This window comes from Taudactylus pleione, unplaced genomic scaffold (assembly GCF_031769625.1).
Source record: "Taudactylus pleione unplaced genomic scaffold, aTauple2 ptg000201l, whole genome shotgun sequence".
In the NCBI taxonomy this organism is placed as follows: Eukaryota; Metazoa; Chordata; class Amphibia; order Anura; family Myobatrachidae; genus Taudactylus; species Taudactylus pleione.
Genome location: NW_028284603.1, coordinates 31,519,128 through 31,541,244, shown reverse-complemented (window position 1 = coordinate 31,541,244; position 22,117 = coordinate 31,519,128). Strand labels below are relative to the sequence as shown.

At 46.9% G+C, this 22,117-nt stretch overlaps 1 protein-coding gene across 1 annotated transcript; it reads left to right on the top strand.

Annotated features, from left to right (window-relative positions):
* Positions 1–2,271: 2,271 nt before the first annotated feature.
* On the top strand, positions 2,272–18,492 carry PEX13 (peroxisomal biogenesis factor 13). Its single transcript, XM_088477556.1, has 4 exons — positions 2,272–2,446; positions 11,256–11,965; positions 12,514–12,639; positions 17,848–18,492. The coding sequence occupies exons 1-4, from the start codon at positions 2,373–2,375 to the stop codon at positions 18,135–18,137; spliced, it is 1,200 nt and encodes a 399-aa protein (XP_088333682.1). The 5' UTR covers positions 2,272–2,372; the 3' UTR covers positions 18,138–18,492.
* The last annotated feature ends 3,625 nt before the right edge of the window (positions 18,493–22,117 follow it).

Sequence of the window (22,117 nt, the reverse complement as noted above, 5' to 3'; positions counted from 1 at the left end):
AGGACCAGCACACTGGGAGTAAGCCTGCATACTACAAATTGGGACATTACCACATATGAACACTGTATATATTGAGGACCCAGACTATTACCGAATGAACAACATCTAAAAGGGACATCCCTCCATCGGTGAATATTACCATCTATAATATATACAGCGGACTATCCTATGCTGTTTATTTTGGCATCCTAAGTGTTTTTCCTTCAGGAGCTGTGCATACTCAAGCAAAGTATGGACTAACAGTTGTGGGTGAGATCAGTGTCTTTTCTTCTGAACAGAAACTAATTTTCTGTATTTTTAATTCTTTGGCACAATCATTTATGTATATGATAAATTGTACATACCCACACTATCCTTATCCCCCTGCTCTAAATCAATCTCAACCCCACACTACAGCAACCCTAACAATCTCATTATTCTCTCTCCTAACTCTGTCCCTCTATCCTGTCTCCTCTGGAAAGCCACTTCTGTCTATCATCAACTGGTCCCCATCCATGACAGCTTCATCTCCAACTCCTCGAATCTCCTAACCTTCACCAAATCCTGAATTTACCCATCTGACACCACATCTCCTGCAGCTATCTCCTTTGGGGGCCTTAGATTCTTACACACTCCCTGGCCTGGAGGTTGCCACGGTGTTGGGGTACTTCTATCGTCTGGTCACTCCCACCAACTCTTACCTTCTAAACTCTCCATTTCATTCTTTCCATTCAATGCTCATGACATTCGGCTCTTCCAACTTCTTCGAGTAGCTTCCTTTTTTCGTCAACCTGGCCTTAGCCCAAAATTCCTTGATAACTTTGCTTCCTGGCTCCTAATCTTCAAATGAGCTCTCAAGACCCCTTTCTTCCTCAAAGCTCCCAGCGCTCATCCTAACCCGCTGCTGCATGTTCCTTCCTCACAATCCAGCCCATCTGTGTCACCCATTTGTCTGCCCCTCCCCTTTAGAATGTAAGCTCTCACGAGCAGGGCCCTCTTCCCTCATGTGCTTCTCCTTCCCTTACTTATATTTTAATTTACAACAGCACCTAACACTTGGTTACTGACACCCTGCTGCTTATTTAAGTGTTATGCAGCAATGTATTATAAATCATGTATTTGTCCTGCATTGTTTGTACTGTTAATAACTGTTTTTCTTGTGTGCTCATTTGTTTATGTACTTTGTAAGGCGCTGCGGAACCCTTGTGGCACCATATAAATAAAGGATAATAATAATAATAATCATAAGGGGCGTCAACTGCATTATATGTATGCACAATATAGAGACGTATTCAATTTGAGCGGACCCGCGATACTTTTCTGCCTCCCGGACTTTTCAACTACGAGTGTTTTGGAGGCGGAAAAGTATCGCGCACGTGCCCGCGTATTCAATTTGAAAGTACGCAAAAACGTGACTCGGCGAAACTTAAACAAGCGGAAAGTCCTGTCAGATTAGGGGAAATCAGCCTGACACCCCCCAAAAGATGCTCTGACATGGGGTTTAGCTATGGTACCCTCCGATTTGGCTTGCTGAAGGTATTTGGTGTTTTTAAACGGGCTCAATAGCTGCTAAATAGCGTTTTTGTATAAGTGGTGCAGAATAGTATTCAGGAGGGTTTTTTGCAGAAAATAACTTATTCCTGCAAATTTGGGGTACTTGAAAATGGGGGTCAGCATATTTTAAAGTTGCTAAAGTTAAGTTAAAAAAATAGTTAAAAATCCACCTGCCGCAAGCCCCTGCAATGAAAAAAACACCTGGGGCATACTTGGGGACCCCCCCCCAGAGTCTAGTTTGCTAGTTTTTAACTTTGCCCCGAAACTTTTTTTTTTCTTGCCCCCAAATTCAAAGTGATATATTGGGGTGTTCTTAAGTGTTTTCTTTTTTAAAGAAATTTTGACGCAGTTTACCTTTGGGGGACTGTCTGAAGGCTGCACGGGGGTTCCCGCAACGTTGCAACCCAAAACCCCAATTCTGCACTTTTTTCCGCCTGCTATTCATAGGCGAAACTTTTCCGCCTATTACATTGCATTGACTTTCCACCTAGGCGAAAAGTCTTTCAAATTGAATACGGCGATACTTTTCCGCATGGTGAAAAGACGTCATCTGCGAAACTTTTCCGCGGATTCCGGCTTTTCGCCTCAAATTGAATACAGGCCATAGCCTGGGAACTGGATTGGTTGCCGTGGAGTCTCTGTGGTAGATTGATCGTGCCTGTGGTTGGTACTTCAGTTCCACGTTGGCGTCGGCAAAAGATTTATCAGGCCTGTGTGTGGCACTTCAGTTCTGCGTTGGCAATAGATTGGTCAGGGCTGTGGATGGCAACCACTCCCGCAGCCTGTCGGCGATAGATTGCTCTACCCTGTGTATGGCACTGTGACTGCAGTGGAACGGGATGGCGGCGCAGCCACCTCCTAAACCGTGGGAGACCCGGCGGGTCCTTGGTGGCCTACCCACCACCTCCTATCAGTGAGTGTGCACAGCTAGGCAGGGGGGCGGGAGGGAGAGGTACGGGATCCCGGCACAGCGCAGAGACAGCGGAGGCGCACAGAACAGGAGCTGTAACCCCAGCAGTGCGTTACTGTATAGCGGCGCCGGGGGTCCCAGGTGCCAGCAGCAGCCCCTGTCTCACACTGTCCTGTACTGAGCGGGATCCTCAGCTCGGAATGAACCCTGCGATGATCGCTCTCTGCACAGGCCAGAGCAGGGTCCAAAGGGCCACTGCGAGTTCCTGTACCTGTGTTACTATCAGCCCCAGCAGCAGGCACACTTCTTCCAAGCCTAGTTATATATACATGCACTAGTTATATATAGACAATGATAAATAGCACTATATCTATCTGTGCTCATCTGCTTTCAGCTTTAGAGTTGGAAATGTAAATTGTAAGTGTGTCTTAGCTGGGCTTCCTATGATAGGTTACATTGGATTGCTTGCATTAGGTTGTGTATGTATATCCAGGGCTTTCTGGTGTCACAGATGACCTCAATCACCTCCATATTTTACTTTAATAGGTTATAAACACAAACTTGCAGAACCTATATATGACCTGTAAATCTAGTGAGAATTATTAAACATGAAATCCATGTTGCTTGGAGTATTCTGCAATAGAGATGATAATAATGGCAGTGAATCCTAAAACCACGGCATCTTGTTTTCATGTAATTTAGCTCCAGGGTTTTGAATACACCATGTGTATGTCATAAGCAGACTCGTCCTGGTACATTTTTTCATTATCCAGTTGCACCTAGTGTTTTGAAATGTTTGTCCTGTGCTCAGTACAGGCCTGCCACCAATTCAGATGAGACTTTTTATTTCATCGCTTTAACATGGGGAAGTACTATGGAAATTATAGACCTGGGGTAGCCATCTGTGGCACTTCAGCTGCTGCGGAGCTACACATACCAGTATGCCCTGCCACAAATTTGATGTTAGGGCATGGTGGGATGTGTAGTTCCACAACAGCTCATGTGCCACAGGTTGCCTGCCACTGAGATAGGATGTAATCACCATCCTGGCAGTAAGGATGTCGACGCTCAGAATACTGGCACAGGAATCCCGACCACCGACTTCCCTATGGTAAGTATTAGGGTTAGGCTGCAGGGGGGGGGGGGTTACGTTGTTGAATTTAGGCTGTGGGAAAGGTGGGGTAGGGGAAGTGTTAGGCTTAGTAACGTACTTGGGACGGTATCCTGACCGCCGGGATCACGTACCCAAACCACTGAGCTAGACTATGAGTTTGTAGTATAATATATACACTAGATAATGTTTTTTTTTTTTTTTTAAGGCTTGAGTAACTCCCTATATTCTAGTCCTAAAATTTAAGTGCTTTTAAAACATTCTTAGTGTTCACTCGAGGATTGTTTTGGACAGGGTGCTGTTCGCTGAGGAGAGCACAATTTATTTTTGAAGGGCAAAATTTTAGGCGGGTTGTGTCCCATCGCTAACCGGTAATATACTAATTTTAATATAATATTTGAAATACTAGTTACATTTGATTATTATGCATCTCACTTCAGTGCCCAAGATTATTATTATGGGCCATATTCAATATGGGAGCGAAAAGTCAGTGCTGGACTTTTCTCTCCACATCGGAGGTTAGAGTGGGGATAAAGTATCGGCCGCGCGCCCGCTTATTCCTGTATTCAATTTAAAAGGAGCGAAAACGAGTCTCGGTGAAACTTGGATCTGCAAAAAAAAAAACGTAGAATTTTTTGGAAATGTGCCTGGGCCCCATCTAAAGATGTCCAGACATGGGGGATCACTATGGGTACCCCCATTTTTGCCTGCTGAAGGGAGTCGGGGTTTGTAATAGCCGCGGCACGTGCATATTTGCGGCTATGAAGAAGTGGCACTTAGATTTTTTTGGGGGGAGAAAAATAACTATTCCTATCAAATTTGGGGTACATGAAAATGGGGGTAAGCATATTTTTTAAGTACCTAAAGTGCATTTTGAAAATTCTTCAAAAATGCACCTGCCGCTACCACCCGCATTCTTTAAAACACTTGCCGCATACTTGGGAACCCCCCTGAATTAATTTCGTAATTTAAAAACGTGTTCCTCATCTATAATTTTTTTTTTTAACCCCAAAATGAAATTAATATTTTGGGTTGTCTTCATTTTTTTTAAAACTTTTTTTTTTTGTCACAGTTCATTTTTAGGGGCTATTCTCAGGGGTGCCGGCTATTCTATTTTATGCCTGCACCCCTAAATCCCAATTCTGCACCGGCGAAAAGTCTATGAAATTGAATATGGGGATAATTCAAACATGCGAAAATGGCGTTCCGACTTTGCGAACATGAGAAAATGCGATTCTGACTTTTCGCAGCCAAATTGATTATGGCCCAATGCCTTATAGAAGTGCCCCATTGCATTTCTCCAGTCACAGGACATAACAGTATGTATACCTCCAGGCACTGTGTAAACTGACTCTTTCTACTTCAGGGTCCATAGGGTATCCACAGGATACCTTGGGGTATAGGTGTGACGTCAGTCGCAGGGCACCAAAGAGTTAAGCTTTCAGCCTCCCAGGATGCACTAGGTCCCCCTCCTATACCCCGCCCCCGGGCCAAGGCACCTCAGTTTAGTTTGGTGCCCGGCCGGAGTCGGGTGCACCTGTTGGAGTGGGGGCTAGAAGAGCCCCTGAAGCTTATTCTTCATGCAGCTGTGGCTGCACAACTGGATGAACAGCATGGACAGTCAGTCCTGACGTCCATGCTGTCTTCCCTACACCCCGCCGGTACCAGAACGCCGGTACTGATCCGGGGATGCTGGTGGGCGTCTGGGGTCACAGCTAGCGGTGACCCCAGATGCTCCGGACCATGGCCGGATTCAAGGGGGACAGAGGTAAGCAGCGGGGTCCCGCGGTGGGTCCCCGCTGATCACATGGGCCTAAGTCCCCAGGCAGGGGGCTCCCTGGGGACTGGCTGCAGCGTGGAGCCAGGCGACCAACCTGCGCTTCCACTACCCCCTGGGACAGCGGACCGCAGCAGAGCGGTAGCGCTGCGGCGTCCCAGGGGTTAAATGCATGCCAGGGGAGCGCGCCTTCCCTGTCTCACAGCCGGCGCCTCCCCCGCTGCACACAGCCCTCTCTGCATGCTGCCGACTGGTCCTGTGGCAGCGCTCCTCCCCCAGGCCAGCCTCCTCTCTGCTCCTCGGCGGCCATCTTCTCCAGAACGCATGGTGAACGCTGCTGGAAGCGCTGGACGGAAGCATCGTGGTCTGGGTCCCCCCGCATACCTCTCCTCCGCTGTGGTCAGGTCTGTGTATGCAGCGCTGTGTCCTACCAGGCCCTGTGTCTGTGTAGTTGAGTGATCAGCGCTGTTAGTGCAGGAATTGTTATTTTTCTGCATTGTATGTGACTGTGCTAGCGCTGCTGCCTGTAATCTTTTCTTCTCTAAACTGTCAGCTTTATTACTGTCCCTGTTCTTTCTGCTAAAGCCCTTGCGGTGCGGTGCTGCAGGGTGGTCTCTCGCCTATTTAATACTTAATTGGTGAGAGAGGTCACATACGTGGTGCCATCATGTCTGAAAGTGATTTTCCCCTCCGGCTACAGTGTACCACGTGCAAAGTACCGTTAGCGGAGGGGGAGGGTAGCGCGGAGGGCCTTTGCCGGCAGTGTTTGTCCATGGCGCGGCCTATTACGGTTACAGCACCGGTACAGGAGCCGCCCTGGGCTTGTTTCGCTCAGGCGTTAACAGCTTTAGTGGGCCAGTTAGCTCCGCAGCCCGCGTTTACTCCGATGGGTTTGTCCCAGCAGTCTGTGGTGTCGTCACCCATGCAGGGGTTCCCACGACAATTGGTGGTACCCCACAGTCTCCCTATTTCCCCGCTCCCGGGTTCTCAGGAGCCAGCGTGGGTTAACTCCCTGACGAGTTCTGTACAGCACTTGTCGGATGTGTTGCAAGGGGAGTCTGTGATGCGGTCTCATAAAAGGCCGGTGGCGTCTCTGTCCGCTCCTTATGAGGATGACGAAGGGACGTCTGATGATGGGGAGATTCTAGATCCTTACGATCAGGAACCTCTCCATACTAAGGACGCTGATGCTAAGTCCAAAGTATATATTCCTGGACTTATTCGGGCGGTCCGCACAGCCTGGGTGATTGAGGACGAAGTTCCCCCAGCGGCTAAATCTAAGTATGCCTTTTTCAAAGATGTGAAGGGCGATGCCACAGTCTTTCCTCTTTCGGGTCAGTTGGTGGACCATTTAGAGGAGGCGTGGAAACAACCTGGCAAAAGATACCAGCCGCAGAGACGCCTGGCGGTGGCTTATCCGTTCGCGGATAATTATTTTGCGAAGTGGGAATCCCCTCCACAGGTGGATTCTCACGTGACCCGTCTTGTCCGTAGTGCCACATTGCCGATGCCATCCATGTCCTCCCTTAAGGATGCTACGGACCGCAAGGTAGAAATCTGCCTGAAGTCCGCTTATTCCCTTGCAGGGGGGGCAGCACGGCCGGCTATGGCCATTTGCTGGGTTGCCAGAGCGATGGAGCGCTGGGCGGATTCATTAGAGGCTTCTTTTGAATCCGACTGTCCGGCCGAACAGGCGGAGTTGATTGGCAATCTCCGTGATTCGGCCACCTACATCAACGAGGCGGCTCTAGACATTAGTACTCTGGTGTCTAGAATTTCTTCAGCAGCGGTAGCTGCTCGTCGCACCTTGTGGCTGCGATCCTGGAAGGCGGACGCAGATTCCAAGAAAGGTCTGGAAGCGTTGCCGTTTACCGGAGAAGTTCTCTTCGGTCCGGATCTGGATAAGATTGTGGCCACGCTGGCGGCAGCCAAATCTGCCTGTCTCCCGTCGGCCGCTGCTCCTTCTGGTTCGGGACCATCGTCCTTTCGGTCATCTAGGGCCCAGGGCAGGCCCAAACCACAGTCGTTTCCTCGACAGGCTGGCCCTAAGAAATCGGTCAAGCCCCGGAAGCAGGCATGGAGTACCAGACGTCCGGCCCCCAAGCCAGATGACAAGCCTGCGGCCTGACGGTCCGGGCCTCCCTTTGGGGGATCCCAGGGTGGGAGGCCGCCTGCTACAGTTCGCCCAGTGTTGGTCGACCACTACGACAGACACTTGGGTTCTGGAGGTGGTTTCCCACGGATACGCCCTCTCCTTCCGGCACAGACCCCCGGCTCGCTTCTTCACCACGGGTCTCCCATCAGACCGGAACAAGGCTACGGAGCTGCGGAAGGTATTGCACACTATGCTCCAGGCTGGAGTTATAGTGGCGGTTCCATTCTCCCAGAGGGGCCAGGGTTTCTATTCAAATCTATTTTTGGTACAGAAACCCAATGGGTCATATCGTCCGATTCTCAACCTCAAAGCACTCAACAAGTCTTTGCGGGTCCCGAAGTTTCGGATGGAGACCCTACGGTCCATCATTCTGGCGCTGGAACCTGGGGACTACTTGGTGTCATTGGACATACAGGACGCTTACCTGCATGTCCCTATTCTTTGGCGCCATCAACAGTTCCTCAGGTTTGCAATCAGCAGCGACCACTTCCAGTTTCGGGCGTTACCTTTTGGCCTGGCAACAGCACCACGTGTTTTCACCAAGGTGATGGCGGTCATGGCGGCTTCTCTGCGGCTGCAGGGAGTCCGCATGTTGCCGTATTTGGACGACCTGTTATTGGTGGCAGGATCTCCAGAGCTCCTGTTACGCCACTTGGACCTGACCATTGCACTGCTGCAACGGCACGGCTGGCTAATCAACTGGCAGAAGTCCACTCTAATCCCGTCTCGGAGGATTCTGCATCTTGGAGCCTTATTGGACTCGGGATAGCAAAGGATCTTCGTGACGGAGGACAAGATCTCTGCTTTACAGTCAAGGGTGCGCAGTTGTCTGCACAGCCGCCGGGTGTCCTTACACTCGGCGATGAGGTTACTGGGCTCCATGGTGTCGGTGTTCGACATGGTGGAATACGCCCAGTTTCACTCCAGACCTCTGCAGCACCTGATCCTGTCCAAGTGGAACGGGCTGACTCAGTCTCTGAAGTCCCAGACGATTGTGCTCACCCAGGAGGTTCGCCTGTCCCTTACGTGGTGGTTACAGACGACCCACCTCAACAAGGGACGTCCGTTCTGGGTTCCAAATTGGGTCCTGTTGACAACGGACGCCAGTCTTCGGGGCTGGGGAGCAGTTTCGGGTCCACACTTGTTCCAGGGCAGGTGGACGCCGACAGAAGCGGAGCTTCCAATAAATATCTTGGAACTCCGTGCGGTCTTCAATGCTCTCCAGCAGGCACCGCCCGGTGCAGGTCCAGTCGGACAACGCTACCACCGTGGCCTACATAAACAGGCAAGGAGGAACTCGCAGTCGGGCGGCTCTCGTAGAGGTCTCTCGGATCCTGGTTTGGGCGGAGCGCAATCTTCCGGCCATATCAGCGGTCTTCATCCCGGGAGTGCTCAATTGGGAGGCGGACTTTCTAAGTCGCCAGGACGTTCATCCGGGGGAATGGTCCCTGCACCCGGACGTTTTTCAACTACTGGTGGACAGGTGGGGTCTTCCAGAAATCGACCTCATGGCGTCCCGGCACAACAAGTTGCCGGTGTACGGGTCTCGCACAAGAGACGAAGGGGCGTCTCTGGTGGATGCTCTGTCCGTCCGGTGGACGTTCCGGTTCGCATACCTGTTCCCTCCGGTCTCCCTTCTTCCACGGGTAATCCGGAAATTCAAACAGGAAGGAGGGACGCTCCTGTTGATAGCTCCCGCGTGGCCCAGACGGCACTGGTTCTCAGACCTTCAGGGTCTGTCCGTGGACATTCCTCTGCGGTTGCCGCTACGACCGGACCTTCTGTCTCAGGGTCCTTGCCTTCACCCGGACCTGACTCGGCTGTCTTTGACGGCGTGGCTGTTGAGACGGCCATGCTGAGGTCCCGGGGGTTTTCCAGCTCTGTGGTGCGTACCATGTTGCGAGCTCGGAAACCGTCTTCCGCGAGGATATACCATCGCGTGTGGCATACGTTCTTCCAGTGGTGTCGACCGAGAGGTTATGCACCGCGGGAGTTTCGTCTGTCTCGGATTCTCGCCTTCCTGCAAGCGGGACTAGATCATGGGCTTCGCCTTGCTTCTTTGAAGGTACAGGTTTCGGCCCTATCTGTCTGGTTTCACCGTAGGATTGCTACAATCCCGGATGTGCGCACCTTTATGCAGGGTGTTCTCCGCATTCAGCCGCCCTTTGTTCCACCTGTGGCGCCTTGGGATTTGGCTGTGGTCCTGAGGGCTCTCCAAGGACCGCCGTTTGAACCACTGGGCTCAGTGGATCTTAAATGGCTAACAGCTAAGACTGTTTTCCTTCTGGCCATTGCTTCGGCCAGACGTGTTTCTGAGTTAGGGGCTCTTTCTTGTAGACCCCCTTTCTTGGTTTTTTATGGGAACAGGGCAGTGCTCCGCACTCGGCCCGAGTTTCTTCCCAAAGTTGTTTCCCAGTTTCATATTAACGAGGAAATAGTTGTTCCGGCCTTTAACTCACCGGGTCTTTCCGTGGGTGAGGCCTCTTTGGATGTTGTGCGGGCCTTAAGGACTTATGTTGACCGCACTTCTTCGTTTAGGAAGTCGGACGCTTTGTTTGTCCTCTTTGGCTTCCGTAAAAAGGGTTGGCCTGCTTCAAAGCAAACTTTGGCAGCCTGGATCCGTATGGCTATTTCTGAAGCTTATCTTCATGAAGGCCTACCGGTCCCTCCTTCTCTGAAGGCTCATTCCACTAGGTCTGTGGGTCCTTCGTGGGCAGCTCGACGTGGTGCCTCGGCAGTTCAGATCTGCAAGGCTGCTACGTGGTCTTCTGTCCATACCTTCGTGAGGTATTACAGGTTTGACACCTTCGCCTCTCAGGATGCTTCCTTCGGGCGGCGGATTCTCCTTTCTGCACAGGAGCATCCCCACCCTTAAAGGATACTGCTTTGGGACATCCCCAAGGTATCCTGTGGATACCCTATGGACCCTGAAGTAGAAAATATGAGATATGGTAAGAACTTACCCTTGTTATCTCTATTTCTACGAAGTCCATAGGGTTCCACAGGACTCCCGCCCTGTCGCACCTGTGCTGCAGATGGGCTTTGCTCTGGTCACCGGTTTTCCGTCTCCCTCTGGTGAGAATGTGATTCTTGTATGTGTCCAGATCTTTGTTCTCTCTCTTCCTTCTCCTCCTCCGGCCTATGGCTTGGTAACTAACTGAGGTGCCTTGGCCCGGGGGCGGGGTATAGGAGGGGGACCTAGTGCATCCTGGGAGGCTGAAAGCTTAACTCTTTGGTGCCCTGCGACTGACGTCACACCTATACCCCAAGGTATCCTGTGGAACCCTATGGACTTCGTAGAAATAGAGATAACAAGGGTAAGTTCTTACCATATCTCATATTATCATCTTGTGCAACAAACCCAAGATGCGTTTGCACACATACCTTCATCCTAGATCCACCAATCTACGATATCAGATGGCTTGGGGAGTCTCAAAATCCACACAACTCAGGCTGTGCAGCCAGGACCTGGTTTCCAGCCATCAGTCGCTCAGCGAGTCAGAGGCTGGAGTTACAGAATGTGCTGGGCAGGGTGGTGGTAATGGAGCCGGGCGGCATAGACCTCTTACAATCCCTCCTCGTCAAATCAGGAGTTCTGCAAAGGGATGAGGAGCTGATGCATTATTCAATCAGCATGGTGCAATGTTTCTACTACAAACTAAGCAGAGCACAACACCCTGCTAAAACAGACTAGAGGGAACACTATATCCTTATAATTAGAGTTGTTTTGATTATTATCATTTCTATAATGTTTATTATTTTTTCACAGGTCAGCTGACTTGAGAACTAGTACCCTCACCAGACCAGGACACCCATCTCTTAGCAGGGTGCCACCACCTGTCCTACCTAGACCATCTGAACAGACGAGAGCAAGTTCACTCAGCACCTACCGACCTGCATACAATTCCTTTTCCACAGGATTTGGCTCTTACGGCAATTATGGCAGTTCATTTTATGGTGGCCACAGTCCATACAGCTATGGGTACGGTAGTGGAATGGGCTACAACAGATTTCAGACAGATGATGTTCCTCCCAGCAGGTTTGTGCGCCAAGCTGAAGAAAGTAGCCGTGGAGCGTTCCAGTCCATCGAAAGTATTGTTCACGCTTTTTCCTCAGTCAGCATGATGATGGATGCAACCTTCTCTGCTGTGTATAACAGCTTCCGGGCTGTTCTAGATGTGGCAAACCACTTCTCCAGGATGAAGATCCACTTTACAAAGGTCTTTTCAGCTTTTGCACTTGTCAGAACAATCCGGTTCCTTTTCCGGCGTTTGCAGAGACTTATGGGTCTGCGGAAGGGTTCAGAAAATGAGGATTTATGGACTGAAAGCTCTGGAGCTGTGGCTCAACTTGGTGCAGAGAATGACGTCACCAACTCTTCTAAGTCATGGCCGATTTTCTTATTCTTTGCTGTCATTCTTGGTGGCCCCTACCTAATTTGGAAACTCCTGTCTTCCGGTAATGCTGAAAATGATGACGGTAAGTTGTATTCCACAGGATCGGATATGATTTGTCCTAAGCACCTGCTTGGCATCTTTCTGATTAGCAAATAATTATCTTAGGGGTATATTTACTGAAGTGGAGGTGTTGCCCATAGCAACAAAACAGATTCTAGTTATCTTCTGCAAGGTGTAAGATAAATAAGTAGACTCTGGTTGCTATGGGCAACACCCCCACCCTCTAAATCCACACTTTTTAGTAAATATACCCCTTATAGTTATATTGATGCTACTTACCAACTTTATTCCTGTCATTTTGAAAATGCAGCTATTTTGTGGGCTGAACCAATTTTTAATGAGACTAGGGCTTGGTAATTCATTAGGGATCAGTGCTTCATGAATATTTTGTATCAATGTTCCTGGTCCCTAGTGAGTTGGTCGCCTGCATTGTGAGGACTGTTCGTTCAGAACTTAAGTTCTGAGTATTTGTATGTTTATTGTCCGCACTCCAGGATGTTCTAGTAGTAATGGTAGTGTGGTGATTGTGCGCCACTCACACTGGCTTAAATAGTGTCATTCTTTATTTAGAAAATATAAACTGGGCCAGTGGGGAAGATGACCATGTTGTGGGAAGGGCAGAATATGACTTCACTGCTACTTCAGAAGAGGAGATTTCCTTCCATGCTGGTGATTTACTCAACCTGGCTCCCAAAGGTAATGTCTTTTCCATTCTTTTTTTTCTTTCCTCCTTTCTTCTGCCTGGGTGCTATAGACAGACTCTGCTACAGCCTGCAGACATGCTGTGAAGTTGGGTATGGAACTCTTACTAAGCTTCATAGCTGATTGGTCTAATTTAAGGGATTACCACATTCATATACATTTAATTTACTGGCTTAGACATGCTGTCTTGTATTGTTTACTTAATGTATTGTTTTTCTTTATATGTTCCTCTTTAGTCATGTACTTTTATGGCACATATCCACTACACAATATAAATTAACAATTGAACGATAACGTTATCGGTCATCGTTCACAATATCGTGCAGTGGATATGCCGGCAACGACCAGCAATGCGCTTCCCCGCTGGTTGTTGTCGGCATTTGTCGTCGCCTGAACCTATTGTCCAACGTGATGATATAGTCAGGTTGTGCGGGTTCGGGGATGAGGGAGGGTGCCGGCACTGAACGACGTATCGGGCACAATATCCACTGCGCAGTATAAAGAACGACAACGATGTCGTAATCGTTCATTAGTCGTGTAGTTGATATGCGGCATTACACTTCTATAGATTTATTTGTATTGTCGTGGGATGTATGTGGTGCATCCTTCCGCTAGGGAGAGGCTGCGAGTTAGAATGGGAGAACCTGCTGCAGGCTAATACACCTGTAACTGATAGACAGTGGTGATGCAGAGTTGGCTGCAGTTGTGTTGGACTCACTGAAAAGCCCCAATTGTGACCATATACAAAACCTCTTGCAGGATGGCACCAATAGCCCATGTGCCTGATTTACATCGCATACACTTACGTCTATGTTTAAATCCATTTATTTTGTTTGCACAAAGCACTTTCACTATTAGGCATCAATGAAATAAAAATTAAAAAATAATGATCCTCTAATACAGGAAAAATAACTTTCCATCTCAGTTTAATTATTATTACATTTTATTTATAGGGCGCCACAAGTGGTCCGCAGCGCCGTACATACAGTACAGGGTACACAGAACATTACATTACAGTACAGCAACCAAAGTATAAACAGAACACAAGTAACAATTAGCAACACAATTCTCCATACACAATACAGCTGGGAAGGTGAAGGCTGTCGTAGAAGTGCTAGAGAAGAAGGCTGTGAGACATTGGGGAGGAGGACCCTGCTCGTAGGAGCTTACAATCCTAGGGGATAGAGTTTTACAAAAATGTGCTTAAATATGCACCTTTAAACATAATATATGCCCAAACAAAGAAGTCCGCTCCAATTGTAGTCATTGGTGCATTCACAAAAAGCAGATTGCAAGTGCAGGTGACTCTCATCTATTTGTAGCTTCCCTGACTTACCTATAAAATAATACAGCTGGTACAGGGTATACGTCTGTTAGGCTGCATACACACCTAATGATATATCTGTCCAATCTGTCTGGTGGGAAGGAAAATCTGGTCCGCTTTCCAGTGTTTGGGAGCAAATTTCTATTGTTATTTGCTCCCATTCTTTACCAGATTTTCCTTCCCACCAGACAGATATATCTATAGGTGTGTACGCAGCCTTAGTGTTCACTGTAGGATTTTGTAGGGCAGGGTGCTGACCACTGAGCAGAGCACGTTTTGCTTCTGAAGGGCAAAAATTTTGATGCTTTGATAAAGCTGATGTATTCAGTTATCATTCTACAATAATATAATCAATGTTACATTATATGTACAGTAATATAATGCCCATAATTCACATTAGGCCACACATAAGTGCCCCCAATTCACTTTATGCCGTACATATCCAAAATTCACATTATGCTAGACATTAGTGTCCCCAATTCACATTATGCGCCACAGTAGTATCCCCAATGTACATTATACCAAACAGTAGTATCCCCAATTTACATTATGCCACACAGTAGTGTCCAAAACTCGCATTATACCACACAGTAGTGTCCAAAATTTACATCATGCCACACAGTAGTGCCCTCAATTCACACTATGCCACACAGTAGTGCCCCCAGTTCAGTACTGCACGCAGGGGGGGTTTCTGAGTACCCTGAACACCGCCCCCCGACAGACTAGAGTGCAGGCAACGTGTTCTTAAGCCCCGCCCCCTCGCTGCAACTTTACCGCGATTTGCGGGTCAATATGGAGGAGGTGGAGCCAATATGACACAATGTAATCAGAATAAAGTCATTTGGCTCCGCCCCCTCCCGATTGACCCTCGAATTGCGGCAAAATTGCCACAAGGGGGCGGGGCTTAAGAATATGGTGCCAGCCTGCTAGATCCTTATTAAATCTGCTGCAAGGTAAGTTTTTTTTTGTAATGTATGTGACAATATATGCATACATATACACCCCCCCCATAAAAATCCTGTGTTGGCCCCTGCAATTCACAGCCACATATTAAGCAACTCTGAGTTCAGTACATGATATAGACATCTCCTTTTAGCATAACAGGCTGTTTTACCTCTAAACTAGGCTACCTGCTATGTAGCTGTCTTTAGGTACTTTCGGTAACCCATGCTTTAAAGTGGCTGACCACTTCAAAGATGTCTAACTCCTCATTGTAGTCATAATGTCCCTCGCTCGACAGGCTCAGGGTAGCTTCTCTCTCTATCATATGCACCGTGGGCAGCAAGGGGTGGTTGTGAGTCATTGTGGCCTCTTCTGCCCAGCTTGTGTGGTACTGTGGGCACTTGGCTAAAGGTGCACTTGGTGGTGAGAGAGCCCAGCACGAGCTCATGACTGGTCATGGAGCGAGACCTCAAACCGCAGCGGTAAGCCATAGCATTGAGTGGTGTGCAGCTCCTAGGGGCTGGGTTGTGACTGGGATTTTGCCCATTTGCTCCGCCTATCTCTTTATTCTTTGTGGTGACTTCCCAGTCTGTCATGCTTTGGAGATGTGCAGGGCGCAATTAAGCATTCAAAAACATGGGCATGGCGTATCTCATCAGTTACAAATCAGGCAGTGTGTGTGACGCCAGAACAGCCTAGTGGGAACACTACATGTAACATTCTGTACCTGTGCGCAATAACACAAACATGCTCTTACTGTATTCGGAGAACAAGAACAATTCTGGTGCCTAACACTACTAGTTGAAATCACATATGAATATATAATATAGAACTGCAGCAGATATCAAACTCTGGGCCTGATTCAGAGCCGCTCGCAAAAAGCGAGCGCTCGCTCTGAATCAGGGCGTGTGTTTTTTGTTTTTTTTTGTTGCGGCCTCTTTGCCGCTCGCATAGCTGTGGTTTACCACCCAAAGCTTATGCAAGCGGCCGTGAGGATGGTCGCGATGGTCTTGACCATCGCGACCATCAGGCTTTCGACGAGACCCTTGCGGTAGGGTCTCGTTGCCGCAAGCCCCAGTGGACTTCCTGCACTATTAGAGCAGGAAGTCCACCTACTGACATCATTAGTGATGTCAGTAGGGCCGCCCACAAACAGAGGTGTTCCTGCAGGAACGCCTCCATTTGCTCAGCCACCCCCCTTCCCCACCTTCCAAACGGGGCAGCTGTCAATCAACATCGACATCTGCCCCTTTTGGATGCGAGTGCTTTTTGTGCTCGCTCCGGGGCACGCGCAGTGGCACGCCGCGTGTGCGCACTGGGCCACCATCCACCCGCTTGCGAGCGGATCTGAATCAGGCCCTCTGTGTTAGTTTGAAAAAATAGAGAACCGAAGAAGATAGAGAATCTGCGTTGTCTCTATATTGTATCAAATATAACCATTAGAAAATAATGGTGCGATTAGAATGTACAAACATACATTTGATTACATTTAATATCACTAAAAACGTCACATAGTATAAAAGATACATACAACCATTTATTGCTTTTTTGAGTGTTATAAGTAATAATATCACTATTAAAATAAAATATACAATGATACAATTGTTGCCAGTAATTGTGATCTGACACGACTGGAATCCAGCTAAATGAGAGATTATGTGCTTGAATATAGAAGCTGTTGAGCGCTCTTAAAGGCCAAGAAGATTAGTGTTTCCACAAAGAATGATATATATAGTTTTTAACGGCTATTTTTAATAGCGGGTGGAAAATAGAACTGGCACTAATCCTTGGAGTGGTTGAAACAAAATCACATAAAGTTAAGAGCAATGTCTCCGTTCCTTCAAAGATTAGTGAAACACGTTTTTTGTCTCAAACTCGTGCAGTAATCACAGACACATTGTTTAATCCTGGATATTTTGGAATAATACTTGTAGACATAGTCAGATGTAAAACGTGAAGGTACAAGAGGACCCGATGATAACTCCCGGGTGCAGACCCAGAGCAGTAATAACAGTAGTCTCTGTATAAAATATACCAGATGCAGCCGCTGGGCTGGGAAATAACATAAAACAGCCACAACAGGTGAAGCTTGATAAGCTGCACTGCGTTTTCACAGTGTAAGCCAACAGTACTCACGGGCTGTAGAACCAACCGACATGGGGGTCCCCCTTATAATTCTGTCCTCCGGTTCTTGTATGTGATGCCGGGAGTAGCACACAGCCAAGCCGGATGCTGCCGGTGAAGCTACGGGGTCCTGGATATATCCATAGAGCAAGCGTCAATCTGGTGCAAACGGCAACAATGTATCCAATATTGGCGTCCCGCCTCACTTCTATATTCAAGCACATAATCTCTCATTTAGCTGGATTCCAGTCGTGTCAGATCACAATTACTGGCAACAATTGTATCATTGTATATTTTATTTTAATAGTGATATTACTTACAACCATTTATTGCTTTTTTGAGTGTTATATGTATTTTTTATACTATGCTATGTGATGTTTTTAGTGATATTAAATTTAATCAAATTATGTTTGCACATTCTAATCGCATCATTATTTTCTAATGGTTATATTTGATACAATATAGAGACAGCGCAGATTCTCTATCTTCTTCTTACTGTATTTGTACTATATTAGAATGCGGTCTCACTCCCTTGTCAAACCTCTCTAGGCCCAGGCTGGCATAAGTGTCAGAGATGTGCATTGGTGCCTATGTGTTCACCCTTTTCTCGGCATGCTTAGTGATTACACACCAGATCTGCCACACCTGGCATTACTACTCCCTTGGTCTGTAGACACATGGCTTCATACCTATGTCTGTAACAAAAATAAATGTGGATACATAAGTTTATCACTTGCTGGATGTAGTCCTTACCGTTTGGTCTATCCTTCCATTACTGTAATTGTCATTTCATTTGTTGGGAATTTTTGCAGAGCAACAGCCTAAAGTTAGAGGATGGCTGCTTGGAAGCTCGGATGGACAAACAACGGGATTTGTTCCAGCAAACTACATCAAAATCCTCGGCAAAAGAAAAGGCAAAAAAGCAGAGGAAAAGAGACAGGAACAGCAACCACTCCCCAGCACCTCGTCCCTGAGCGGGGCCACAGCCGTAACCACATTGGAAGAGCAGGAAGCTGCGCTAGAGTCTGTTTTTGTGGAAACCAACAACCCGACACATGATATTGATGCAAACATAAGCCACAGAGACACATTTATTCTATAGACAAAACACACACCGATCTGTTGTGAGAATGGCATGGTTATGTTGTATTGCACTGCAGTTAGAGAACAGAGCCATATAATATATAAAGTGGTCAGTCTTAATTGGATAACACTTCCACCTGACAGATGTGATTACATAGAAGGGTGTGCAGCCGCTCATGCACTAGACTAACTGCTTAATTAAAGGGAATTCTATCCAATCATGTAAAATAATATATTTATGGGGCTTTTTGGTCTCTGACCCAAAGCTGCTGTCCCCACCCCGTCCCCTATCTTTTTTTTTTTTTTTTGTTCCTTTTGTTGCATGTTAAAGACATTGAGCGGATTTGGGGGTCTAGTTACTAAGCAGTGTTATGAGACAGAGTGAAAAGTGATAAGGTGCCAGCCAATCAGCTCCCAACTGTCATTTTTCAACACAGCCTGTGAGATGGCAGTTAGGCGCTGATTGGCTGGCACATTATCACTTTTCACTCTGTCTCATAACACTGCTTAGTAAATAGACCCCTTAGTGACTTACGCTCATACTAACTCCAGCTCTGGGTTACAGAGTGCAGTCTGTATTGTAGGCAGTGATTTCTGCTTCTGGTAATTGGTAGACTTACAGAGGGGTAGAGAATAATACATATGTTCTGCAGCTATACTACTTTATTTAAAACAAGTTCCTGACATTTCCTTGAAATATTTGAGAACACAGTTAGAGAGCTGCTTGTACTTTAGTGGCCCTTTAGAGCAGTTGGCAATCGCCAAAGGGGTAGACTACATTCTGCCGCAGGAGCCTGAGAAGACTATGATTTGCTTAATCGTTGGGGTTTTTTTTTTTTTTCTTAAACTAAAAGTTCTGTTTTAATTTCTTGAAATTGTTGGATCTATTCTTTAGCTTGTACACTGAGTTTAAAAATGATTGTTGAAAACAAAACCTTGTACTCTGTCCTCAATTCTATTAGAGCATTAGTGTTTGCACAGCCTCTGTGCAGTGTATATTGTGTAATATACTTAACTAGCAAAGGGACCTGGGTCACCACAGTCTGCCCCCGCTCTGTACAACCCCGCTTCCTGCTCTGACTTCTGCTTTGGTACGTTCCGATTACCTCTGTGCTGCTCTTCCCCCCCCCCCCCTGCTCCGTCCCAATCCCATAGCGACCTTGAGGCGTGTTTTCTAGTCTTCAAGAGTACATATTAAACACTGGATGTTACAAGGTCTTGCAGGGCAAACTAGTGCTAAAATAATTTAAAATGAGTAATTTGTGTAGGTGGTTATTACACCAGAGATGCATACAGTACAGCAGCATTGGCAGTACTGACCGAAGACTAAAGCTGTGTACACACGTTCACATAAAGTGAAGGATTTTAACGCTAAGAATCTTATCGTTTAATCGTTCACTTTGATGCCCCTGCAAACGATGGTCGATGCGCGGGCACGATTGGTCGTAATCGACCATCGTCCGTTGCCCGGGAAAACCGGCATACATGGTCGAGTTCACCCATGTTAGCATGTTTTACTATAGGGACCCGCGATCGTTAATTGTGGGTTGCTATAGCTTAATGTATGTGTTGGATGTTCGATAACGATCATCCAACACATGCAGAACAATCAGATAACAATCGTTATCTGATCGTCGCTGTGTCTGAACGTGTGCACGCACCTTAAGATTGTACTCCAAATACTGCATGTTTCTAGTTACTACATGAAAAGCTTGCTTTATGTAACACCCCTTTACACCCCCTTCTGGAAAGGGGTGGTGATACTGGTACTCTGCAAGGTCAATCTGTCTTCCCCTCTATAGCGGATCCTCAACCTGAGTCTTAATTACAGCTTGTAGTTAGCAGACTGGTTCTGTCCACCAAGGATCGACTCAGGACATCCCACTTAAGCTCGAACTGTACCCACCTAAATGTTATTCACATACACATGTATGCTTGTGGAAACTGCCTTTGTACATTTGATTAACAGTGCACCAAGAAATCAGTGTTCAGAATTAGGCTTCATACAACAATTAACTTTTTTTTTATAATAATAATAATCTAGTACAATATAGTACTGCAGTAACAAGAACACTAGTAAAATGTGTAAAATTGAGAATTAGACACCACACATACTATACTACTATAAATATTATGCAGGGATGTTTGCCTGGACAACTGAGCACTTTGAAGTGATTATAATGTAATCCAAATGTATTTTAACTTGACTCCTATACTGTACAACTTTTCTAACAAAAACCCGGCTCCAACCCAAGACACTGAGCATGGGTCGGAGCCGGGTTTTACACCGGCGGCTGGAGCCGGGTTTTACACCGGCGGCTGGACCCGGGTTAATTCCTCTCATGCTGCACAAGAGATCACAACGACTAATTTATGCACGCCAATGAAACGCCATTTAAACAGAAGACTCCTGTGTTCTTCTAACCCCCCCCCCCCATTTCCACCAACAGACACTGACTACATGTCACTCACTTTGCGAATGGTTCCTCTGTACGAACGTAGCTGCAAAACCATTGCTGCGTGTACGCAGTGCGGCATTTGCGCATAAGCAAACATTCGCTCGTTCTGCCTAAATATCATAATTGTATCCGTCTCAGGCCCATGTTTCTTTCCCTCAAATAATTTTAATTACTCATGTTGTTTGAAGCTTTATACATGTTTTTACTATGTGGTCTTTCCAGTGTTATGTTATGGATATTATTTTTCTCTTTTTGGTATTTGTGTATAAATTAGTTAATATTTAAAAGTACAACACATTTATTTTAATACCTCTCCTGCAGCTGCTGCCATATTCTGTGGGTTAGCTCTGCCTAGATCTCTATGCCCCTCTCCTCCTCCAATGGCGTTTCGCTGACTTATTTGGATTTGCAGCACAAAAAGCAATTAACACTATTTGGTTGAAACCCAATGAAGTTGAGGCTTGGGATGCAGCAGAGAACCTGGGGAGTACTTGCTGAGAATCAAGGGAGCCCTTGCTCACGTGTGTCCTAAGCCAGGTGTACCAGCCATCCTTGGGTATGGATGTCTGAAAGGCACCACGTGACTGCAAAGCAACACCACACTTTTAGTGATTAGCAGAATACATGGATAAATGTAGCTCTCTGTCCAATAAATTTTTTAAGCCTTAAAATATCATTAGAATAACTTGCGTGCAAAATTGGAATACTGTTTAGAAGTTTGGTTTTTGTTCCATTTTATAATAAAAGTTAGCTTTGGAAAGAAATCTCAGCCTATGTAATTTAATACCATTTTATTTTTAAAAAGGTAAAATAATGAAATACCATTCAAATCACAGTTGTTCATTGAGTACTTTGCCTACAAAACTAAGGGCCTGATTCAGCAAGGATCGCAACTGAGATTACACACGCAATCGGCCGATTGCTGCGTTTTGTGTATGCATAGCAGTGCCCGAACACTCCACTGAGATCGGAACTGCAGTCACTACGTAGACCCATCGCAGAGTGATTGACCGGTAGTACCGTTTGGGGGTGGTGATGGAGGGGTGGTCGGCGAAACGCAGGCGTGCCAGCATGTTTGAACGCTGTTGCATGGGCGTGCTTAAATTATCCACTATGATGCCATACGCAGCTTGTGTACTCACTGCGTGTGACGAGGTTAGCAATTTCTGAGTAAGGTCAGAGCTTTGTGCAAGTGTGTGTGAGGCTGCGATTGTACTCGAGGTTACCGATGGTTTCGCAGTCTTGCTAAGTATTACGGATGTGTGTAAGGTAAAGTGGGGGTCCTTATGTTGTGCTGCGATGGCATAGCGATTGCAGAAGAATAGCATATCTTCGCAGTGAGACTGCGTGCATAATCGCTATTGCATTCGCAGTTGCGATCCGTACTAAATCAGGCCCTAAAATTCTGTACTGTGTATATGGATCCTTTCCTAGCTATTATAGGAATACTACTAAAGGAGCTCTACCATCCCTTGGTAGCGCTTCTTTTAGGCTGGGTACGTGTTAGGTGATATATAGGACAATATTTCATTTTGAGGCA